General features: G+C 38.3%; 1 protein-coding gene across 1 annotated transcript in view; it reads right to left on the bottom strand.

Moving 5' to 3' along the window:
- PRDM10 (PR/SET domain 10) overlaps positions 1 to 10,629 on the bottom strand; it is a 167,474-nt gene that overhangs the window by 19,800 nt on the left and 137,045 nt on the right. Inside the window, exon 20 of the mRNA XM_007955182.1 lies at positions 7,082 to 7,262. Within this exon, the coding sequence (XP_007953373.1) occupies positions 7,082 to 7,262 (181 nt within the window). The remainder of the gene's footprint in view (positions 1 to 7,081; positions 7,263 to 10,629) is intronic.

Raw genomic sequence — 10,629 nt, 5'->3', positions numbered from 1 at the left:
AACAAATTCCCTTAATTTCTGCTTATCTGGAAATGTCCTAATTTCACCATCATATTTGAGGGACAATTTTGCTGGGTATATAATTGTTGGTTAGAAATTTTTTTCTTTCAGGGTTTTATGTATACCATCCCATTGTCTTCTTGCCTGCATGGTTTCTGCCAAGAAATCCGACTTAGTCTTATTGGTTGCCCCTTGTAGGTAACTTTTCGTTTTTCTTGTGCTGCTTTCAGCATTCTTTGTCTTTGGTTTTGGTAAGTTGATGATGATTTGTCTTTGTGATTTTCTTTTGGGGCCTATCCTGTTTGGGGTTCACTGGACTTCTTGAATGGATATATCCTCATCTTTCATCATACCAGGGAAATTCTCTTCCAACAAATCTTTGACAATTTTCTCTGTGGTTTTATTTGTCTCTTACTGGAATCCCGATTACATGTAGGTTATTCCTTTTGATGGTATCCCACGTGAACCTTAGGCTTTCTTCATTTTGTTTTGATTGTTTTTCTGATTGATCCCTTTCCAATGAAGTATTGAGGTATTTGTCTTCAATCTCACTAATTCTGTCTTCCATTGATTCAATTCTACTCCTTTGACCATTCAATGTGTTATCTATTTCTGAAAATTTAGTATTAATCTTCTGGAACTCTATCTGTAGATATTGTGTCATTTTTAATTTTTCATTTATTTTGTCATTTTGTTTTTGTATTGTCTTTCGAAATTTTTTTAAGATTTTCCCTAATTTTGTCAGGGTTTTCCTTTATCTATTTCTCCATCCATTGAAGGTACCTCAATATAATTCTTTTGAATTCCTTATCAGGGAGTTCCAATGCTGCTTCTTCCTCAGGGGTGTGTTCTGGGTCTATATCCTGGGCCCTTGTTTCTCCTGCTTTATCTTGCTTCTTTGTGTGGTCTGTGATGGTCTGTCTCTGAGACATTGTGACATTTTTTGTGTTTATATTACTTGGTGACTGTATGTTGAAGTGACTTGCCCATGATTTTCATTTTCTTTGTTTTGTTTGGATGTTATCTATGTAAGCAATATTGTGCTCCTGTATTCACTAGTTGGCAGCACTTATATACTCACCACCTGTCTCCTTTCCCATTGTCAGCCTCCTGTATGTCCCTGCCATCCTTGGCAATCAGAGCCTATTCTTAGGTCTCTAGAATCTGAATTAGAATGCTGTTGCTTTAAATATCCAAAATGGCCACTACCTGTAAACATTCAAAATGGCTGTGTTCTCTGGATAGCCCAAAGTCCACAGCTCAGGTTGTCTCCCTCCTTGCTGTTTCCCTTCCTAGTCATAGGCCACCAGTGCAGTCATCCCTGCAGCCCTTGGCGACCAGGGCTGATCTTTAGGTCAATTCTCAGGTCCCAATACCACTCGGAAATATTCAGGCTGTTGGTGTCGTCAGAGTAGCTGACAGTCTGCAGGTCTGTCTCTATACTCACTGTCTTCATTCAAGTTTTCCCACTAGTTGATGCCTAATCCACTTTTGTATACTTCCTTTCAAAGCTCAGGGCTCTGGGATTATCTTCTGTATCTCTGTCAATTGGTTTTTCTTTCCTTTGTTGAAGCAGGTCTATGTAGCTTGTCTGTCTATTCTACCATCTTACCAGAAGTCCAAGAATGGTTAGAACTTTTGAATTATGGTGTTGGCAAAGAATACCGAAAATGCCATGCACTGCCAGAAGAAATCTGTCCTGCAAGGAGTGCAGCAGGAATACTCCTTAAAATGAGAATGGCCAGACTTCGTCTCACCTACTTTGGTCATGTTATCAGAGGGGACCATTTCCTGGAGAAGAATATCAGGCTTGGTAAAGTAGAAGATCAGAGAAAAAGGGGAAGATCCTCAACAAGATGGATTGACACAGTAGCTGCAACAATGGGCTCAAGCACAGCACGGAGTGTAAGGATAGCACACAACCAGGCAGTGTTTCATTCTATTGTACATAGGGTTGCTATGAGTCAGACCTGACTCAGTAGCACCTAACAACAACAACAACTTATCTGCCACTTTATTTTCCATAAACTTTAGTTGATTTAAAAGTTAATTTTCTAATATTGTTCATTAAAATAAAAATTTGAATAATTAGTGCTAAAAAAACAGAAAACATGTATTGGCGAGGATATGGGGAAATTGGAACCATTTTTCATTACTGGTAGGAATGCAAAATCATACAACTGTTGTGGAAAAGTGTAATGGCTCCTCAAAAAACTAAAAATAAAACTACCATATGACCCAACAATTCTACTTCTAGGTATTTACCCAAAAGATTTGAAAGCAGAGACTCATAAAGACACTCATACTCCAATGTTCACTCACAATAGCCAAAAAGTAGAACAACCTAAATGCCCATCAACAGATGAACAGATAAACAACATGTGGTACATACATACATGGTACATACATGGAATACTACCATATATACAGTGGAAGAAATGTAGTCTTAATACATGCTACAGTATAGATGGAGCTTGAAGACATTATACTGAGTGAAATAAGCCAATCACAAAAGGACAAATGCTGTATTACTCAGTTATATAAAAAGGCAAGAAAAGGCAAATGTATATAGTCTAAAGTTTATTAGTGGTTACAAGGGGCAAGAAGTAGAAGGAAAAGAAATGGTTAATGGGGATGGAAATATTGTGTTCTTTAAGGATAGGGTTGCACAGCCAATTATGGTAATTGTTGCCAATTAATTGTATACCTATAAAAAGGTGAATTGGCAAAAGTTGTATGATAAATATATTTACAACAATGACCAAAAACAGATATATAAGCTTCTAAGGCTGCTTATACACAACCAAACACCTCTTGGAATTTGATTCCTCACTTTAGAAGTTTAGGGTCATGACTTCATGGAACATACCAGTTAATTGGCCTAATAACATGTTTAGTGCTTCTAACTCGTAATTCGTTGTGTAGTGGCTGGACTCTTAAAAGCTTACACGTGGCCAGCCAACACACAATTGGTCTGTATTCACCTGGAACAACAGAAGGAGAGTCAGGAATAGGAGGAGGATGTAGAATGTGTGGCTAATTTTCTCCATGAACAACTTGTCTCCTTTGTCATAAGACCAGAGGAACTGGATGGTACCCAGGTACCATAACTGAGTATTTTGATCAAAGATTCAATAGAGGAATTCTGATCAAAAGGGGCAAGTGCAGAACACAATTTTAAATTTTCAAGGACTGTAGACTTTTTGGAGTCATGAAGGGTGGATGAACCCCTACAATTGTTGCCCTGAGATAATCTTTAAACCTTAAACCAAAAATATCCCCTTAGTTCATCTTATAAGTGAAAAATAGTTTAGCTTACCTAGTATAACAAGTCTGCCTTGAGCATGGTGCTCTTTTAAGAGCTATCTATTTGGGATCCAATTGACAACAGCAACTTAAGAGATTAGATAGGAACCTTAGGGGGTAAATTTATATTAATGAGGGAGGAACAACTTAGAAAAGCAGGGTGAGAATGGTTGTACTACTCGAGGAGTGTAATCAATGTCACTGAATTATACATGTAGAAATTTGAACTGATCTATGCTTTGCTGTATATTCTCAACAACAAAATACAAAATTTAGAAAAAAATTTGAGACAATCATGGAAATATAAAGTAGATGGTTAAATAATTACTCTTATTTATTTTAGGTGTAATAACAGTACTGGTGGTATGTTTTTTAAAAATATTCCTGTGTTTTAGAGATACATACTAAAATCTACATGCATAAAATAATATGATGTTTGGATGATAATCTAGCTAAAAGATAAGGAAAGAATAAGAATATAGATAAAAGAAGGATGGCTATAAATTGACAACATGAGTTGAAGCTGGATAATGGGAACAGTGATTCATTATGCTATTCTCTCTAATTTCATATATTTTGAAATTTTTCCCAATAGAAAATTTCTCTTCTGGATTCTTTCTTTCAACTTAGAATGCCAGCTCATATTATTATTATCATGGATATCTTCATTAATCTACTTTCTTCCACAGGAATTAAATTGAGTATAAATGTCAGTCTATCAGAATGCTCTTGATATTTACCATGAATACAAGAATCTTTTCCTGACTGGAAACTAGACCCAGCCTTCATTATGACCACCAAAATTTTGAAAAATAGATGTAAAAATGATTAAATGTTAGAGCTTGAGACTAACTCCATAGCAAATGTATGTAACATAGTCATGGATCAATCACAACCAATATGGATACCCAAAAGAAGAAATCAGTAGAAGGCAAAAGGTCAACACTGACCTTCCTCTCTTCTTGGTCCCATTTCTGGTAGTTTCCTCCTATTCAGGACCAACTATGACCTCTCTCCCTGTCCCTTCCACACCTTCAATAATAAAAGTCTCATCCTTTCCAGCCTATAACCAAAGCTGTCATCCTCACCAAGATCTTTACCTATTCTGACCTCTGGCAGGTAGCCTATTACCACTTCCATAGCACTGATCTAACAGCATTAGAATGAACCATTTATCTATTTGTCTCTTCCACTACATGATGGTCTCTCCGAGCCAAAGACTGTCTTATTAGGAGAGTCAGAACAACAGGGTGGTTTAGATGGTGAGTTACAGAGTCAACTATGTTCCTTGGACAAGTTACTTTACGTCTAAATTGCCTTATCTGTAAAATGCAAATGATAATCATATCAATATGCTGTGAATACTAAATGTAGTAGGAGCTCTGGTAGCATAGTGGCTAAGACACTTGACTGCTAACCAGAAGGCTGGCGGTTCAAACCCACCAGCCACTCCTTGGAAGAAAGATGGGGCAATCTACTTCTGTAGTGATACTGCCTCGGAAACCCAAGGAGGGGTTGCTATGAGTCAGGTCAGACTCGGTGGCACATAACAACAACAACAACTAAATGTAGTATATTTTATATATATACATATTTAAGAATCATTCACAACACACAGAAAAGGTTAATACGTATTGTTGTTTTAGTTAGCTGCCATCAAGTAGGCCCCTGACTTATGGAAATCTCATGCGCAATGGAACAAAACACTACCTAGTCCTGTGTCATCCCAATGATCAGTTGTAGACTGGACCTCTATGATCCATGAAGTTTTCGTCAGCTGTTTTCAGAAATAGATAACTAGGCCTTTCATCCTAGTCCATCTTTATCTGGAAGCTCTGCTGACATCTGTTCACAAACCTCCACTGACAGACAAATGGTGGCTACATATAAGGTGTGCTGGCCAGGAATTGAATCCAGGTCTGCCTCATGGAAGGTGTGGTGGTTATGTTTGTGTGTCAACTAGGCTGGGCCTGGTTGAGTGGCTGGGCAGCTGGGGGGAGTTATTTCCCATGATTAGCATGGTGGGATCTACCACAAGCAGCTGAGTAGCTGCTTTGGGTATGTGGTGTGCTTCCCATATATAAGAAGCAGTTTTGGGAATGGTCTCCAGCATAGGGCATGCTTGGACCCCGCATGTAGCCATGTCATTGTTCAGCAGCCTGCCATGCTCTGCCAACCTTGGGACTTAAAATGAACTTGAATTAATGGCCTGCTGTGTGCTTTGGTAACATCAGGACTGTACCTTTTAATTGTCAACTTTGGGCTTCTCAACCTCAGCAGCCATCAGCTGTCTGAGTGAAGAAATGCCTTTAGTCCCAGTGGGCCAGGAGCAGGAGGCAGAGCTAGAACTCAAGGTTGAGGGGCTTTCACCCAGCCCCTAGAGCCTGGCACTTTGAACTTGAACTTAAAGCCTCCAAACTGTAAGAGAATAAACTCCTGTTTGTTAAGGCCATCCCATTTATGGGATATTCTTGTCAGAGCAGCACCAGAACAGAAGGTAAGAACACTACCACTTAAACATGAATACCTCCACTAATTAATGTTTACTGTGATCATTACTAATATTAATAATATTAATTTCTATATACCCAAGGACTAGCATAGTGATTGACATATGTAAACATTCAATAAATATTTGTGAGAAAGATGAATCAATACTATCAACATATCTGCAGTGCAGTAAATTGCTTAATATGGCCTTTCCAGCCATAGTTGTCCATTTTGTGATGTATTGTAAATCCTAGCCTTTATGCCTGTTGAGGGTGTGACGTACCTTGAGTAGTGACTTGCTGAAGGATGTGACTCAAGGCCATACTCTTAATTCTTTAAGGGTATATATGTGAATGTATTAGCATAGTTAGCTCTCTCTTGCTACAGATCCTGCATTTGGTTTGTCATCATCTCACTTCTGGCCTTGAGATAGCAACAAGTTGTCTGGTTTGCCTATTTGGTTTCACCAGTCCCTGCAACCACATGAGTGAGGAGAATCCCCCAGATCTATGCCTAACCCACAGATTTGGGACTTGCCAGCTTCCCAGCCCCCACCACCACATGAACCATTTTACTGGCAGTGTGTGAGTTCTATGAGATGTTATTGCAAAATAAGGAACCCTAAGACAGGTGGGAAAGTACTGAGGGGAGGAAAAGGAGTTGATTTAAGAGATGACAGAATGGTACAGAAGGAGCTCTGGTGGCACAGAGCATAAGGCATTTGGCTGCTAATCAGAAGGTCAGTGGTTCAAACCCACCAGCTGCTCCACAGCAGGAAGATGATGCAATCTACTTCCATAAAGATCTGTAACTGTGGAAACCCAATGGGGGTTGCTATGAGTTGGAAACAACTCAATAGCAGTGGGTTTGGTTTTTGGTATTTTTGGTAGAGTGGTATAGCAGTTTGGAAAAGTTGGACATTTGGGAAGTTTTTAACCTCTGCCTCATAGGGATGAGTATTATGCCAATTCTTCTGAAAGAAATTATTCAAATAATATCCTACATCCATCTATTCTACTATTTAAACCACCTACATAAACTTCTCCAGAAATCTTAATACCTATTATCTCTGAAAATGTTATAACAAGAGTGGCTCTCTGGGATCAAAATACTGCCTGAATTTTGCCATGGAACTCTTTTAGATATGTGTACTATAGAATGTAGAAAATGATCAATCGACAATTTAATCCAGAAAAAATCTATTGTAAAGCTGATGAAATTATGACTAATGGCTAGAGATTCCCCACCTATGATCTATTGCACCATCCCCTTTTTCCTTACTTACAATAACCACGGAAGGAATTCCAAGCATTGGGTAGGTATGTGTGTTGTACAGATGAATTTTGTTGCTGTTGCTGCTGCTGTTGAAGTGATTGACCTTGGCCTGAGGAACTGCCTTGTATGTGGGAGGGGCTGAGCCCCTGTTGAGACTGCTGGGCAGAGGGACTCAATGGCTGCCCAGCTACCTAGGGAGAAAGAGAAAGCAAGAGTGTGAAATCATAAATTTCCAATAGGGTTGTGACTCACAAATATCCCAAGTAAAAAGACTAACATGAATTACAAGAACCCTGGTGGAGCAACAGTTAAGTTAAATGTTTGGCTACTAACCAAAAGTTAGTGATTTGAAACTACCAAGTGGCTCCATGAAGGAGCTCTGGTGGCATAGTGCCTAAGGCACTTGACAGCTAACCAGAAGGCTGGTAGTTCAAACCCACCAGCCACTCTTCAGAAGGAAGGTTGCACAATCTACTTCTGTAGTGACACTGCCTTGGAAACCCAAGGAGGGGTTGCTATGAGTCAGATCCGCTTTCATGGCAGTGAGTTTGATTTTGTTTTTTTTTAGTGGCTCCATGAGAGAAAGATCTGTGATCTGCTCCTGTAAAGATTACAGCCTAGAAAACCCTGTAGGGCAGTTCTTCTCTGTCACATGGGATTACTATGAGTAAAAAAAATCTACTGAACATCACCTAACAACAACAATATGAATTACAATACTGAAAGCATCACTGCTAAATAATATGCTAAATAAGAAAAGAATTAATGAAAAGCAATCCTAACTATCAAATCATGACTCACTTTCAAAAGCTTATATACATGAGTGTCCAAAAAGCTAATTTCAATAAATTTGTTATAAATATAAATGAGAGGGACTTCTGGCAAGATGGCAGTCTAAGCAGACAAGCTACCCAGATCCTCTACAACAAAGACATGATAATACAAATGAAACAAATACAGATGATAGTCTTGGAACCCAGAGCTTCAAAAGGAACGATAAAGAAGTAGATGAAATACTGACTAGAAAAAGAAACTGAATGAAAAGAGTGAACAAGGAGACCAACAAAGCTGTGAATTGTCAGCTGACCTAACACAGTGCAGCCATTTTGAATCTTTGCAAGCAACATTATGATAATTGGCTCTGCTCACCCAGGACTGCACAGGCACCCACAGCAGTAGCTGGCGACCAGAAATCAATGGTGCCCACACTGCCCGGGCATATTCATACCTCCTGCAGCCCCATCTAATGGGGAAGGGCCACCACCTACTTCTGCACTGCCTGATCAATGATAGATGGCAGCCAATATCATCGTGACTCACCCTCAACTGCTTTACACATACACCAAACAAAAAACTGTGCACACACTCCCATCCTCTATTATACCCATCAGAGGCACATGGTGAGCCTTTATATCTGTGAAACTAGTAAGCAGAACAGCAAATATACCCCACTCACTCAAATACATCAAAAAACTAAAAAAAAAAAAAGAAAAGAAAATGAAAATCTTGAAAAAAAAAAAGAAGTAAAAAAGTTAAAACTTGGGCAAAACACAATGCGGTAGTTAAGGTTATGCATCAACTTGGCTGGGCCTGGTTTTGAGTGGCTAGGCAGCTGGAAGTAGTTATTCTCCATAGTGAGATTGGTAATCAACCTCATGGTGGAATCTACTGGAACAGCTGAGTAGCTGCCCTAGGGATGTGGTCTGCTTCCAGTATATAAGCAGCAGCTTTGAGGAAGGTCTCTGAGCTTTTTGGCATACTTGAATCCTGCATGTGGCCAAGTTTTCATTTAGCACCCTGCCATGTTTCCTGCCAATCTTGGGAATGTCTTGGAACTTCCACTAGTGACCTGCCATGTTTTGTGATAATATTGGGACTGTACCATTACATTTGTCTTGGGTTTGCCATTATATTTGTCTTGACAATCTTGGGTTTGTCAGCCTCAACTGCCAGCAGCTGCCTGAGTGAAGAGACACCTCCAGCTCCAGTGGGCTGGGAGCAAGATTCAGAGCTGAAGCCCAAGGACGAGGCCTTCACCCAGCTTAACACGCTGAACTCATACTTCTAGCTTCCAAAACTGTAAAAGAATAAACTCCTATTTGTTAAAGTCACCCATTTGTGGTATTTTCTGTTAGAGCAGCAGAAAGTTACCAAAACACACACCAACATACGACCACCAATTAAATACAAATACAATACCACAATGTCTTAGAGACAACATATAAACTCAGTTCAAACAACAAATTAAGACAGAGTGGCACAAACAAGATGAAAAAATATAGATCAAAAAACCTCTCTTAAGAAATGGCATTAGAACTACCTGATAAGGAATTCAAAACAATTCTATTTAGGTACCTTCAACAGATTGAGAGAAAGATCAAGGAAAACATGATGGAAAAAAAAAAAAAAAACCAGAAGAAAAACTCTAAAATAATTAAGAAAAACAATACAATAACAAATAGAAAAGGGAAAATCAGATGCCATAGAAAAACAACAAGTAGAAATCCAGGATTCATGCTAAGATTTCAGATGTAGATTACATTTTAAGGGATATAAGAGTAGAATTGAATAAATGGAAGATAGAATTAGTGAGACTAAAGACAAATCTCTCAAAATAGTACTCTGTTAGAGGAACAGTCAGAAAAAGAAATAAAAAAAATGAAGAAAGCCTAAGATTTATATGGGACATGATCAAGAGGAATAAGATGTGTAATCAGAATTTCAGAACAAAAAGAGACCAAAAAAAAAAAAAAAGCACCAGAAAATTGTTAAAGATTTGTTGGAAAAAACTTCCCTAATATCATAAAAGATGAGAAGATATGCATTCAAGAAACTCAACAAACACCAAACAGACAGACTCCAAATGAAAGTAATCACAACACATCATAATCAAACTTTCCAAAACCAAACAAAAAGAAAGAATCCTGAAAGTAGCACCAGAAATAATGAAACACAGGAACTGAATAACACTTTGTTTTAAAATTACCAGATAAGAGAAGAAATTAAAAAAAAAATTCCTTGAATCAAATGTGAATGAAAATACAACATACCAAAATCTTTGGACACAGCATAAGCAGTGCTCAGAGGGCAATTTATAGCAGTCAAATGCCTTAGGCACTATGCCGCCAGAGCTCCTTCTCTATAAACACACATATCAAAAAAAGGAAAAAAAAATGAAAATAAACATCACTAATAATTAGACAAAGAGCAGCAAAAAAAAAAAAAAAAGCCTCTAGTCATGAAAAGAAAAGAAATAATAAAGATTGGAGCAGAAATAAATGAAAAAGAGTACAGACAAACAACAGAAAGATTACATAAGACTGGCAGTTGGTTCCTTGAAAGGATTAGTAAAATTGAAAATCTATTGGTATATCTAACAAAGGAAAAGGAGAAGATGCAAAAACACAAATGAGAAATGAAATGGGTGATGTCACAACAAAAGCAACTGAAATAAAAAAGATAATAACAGAATATCATGAAGAACGGAAGCAGCAGTCAGGACATTAGACGACGTGTAGCATTGGGAAAGTCAACTGCGAAGGAACTGTTTCAAGTGCT

The sequence above is a fragment of the Orycteropus afer genome, unplaced genomic scaffold (genome assembly GCF_000298275.1).
Source record: "Orycteropus afer afer isolate SDZICR_OR568_19922 unplaced genomic scaffold, OryAfe1.0 scaffold00493, whole genome shotgun sequence".
Lineage (NCBI taxonomy): Eukaryota > Metazoa > Chordata > Mammalia > Tubulidentata > Orycteropodidae > Orycteropus > Orycteropus afer.
This window is presented reverse-complemented; position numbering and strand designations above follow the sequence as displayed.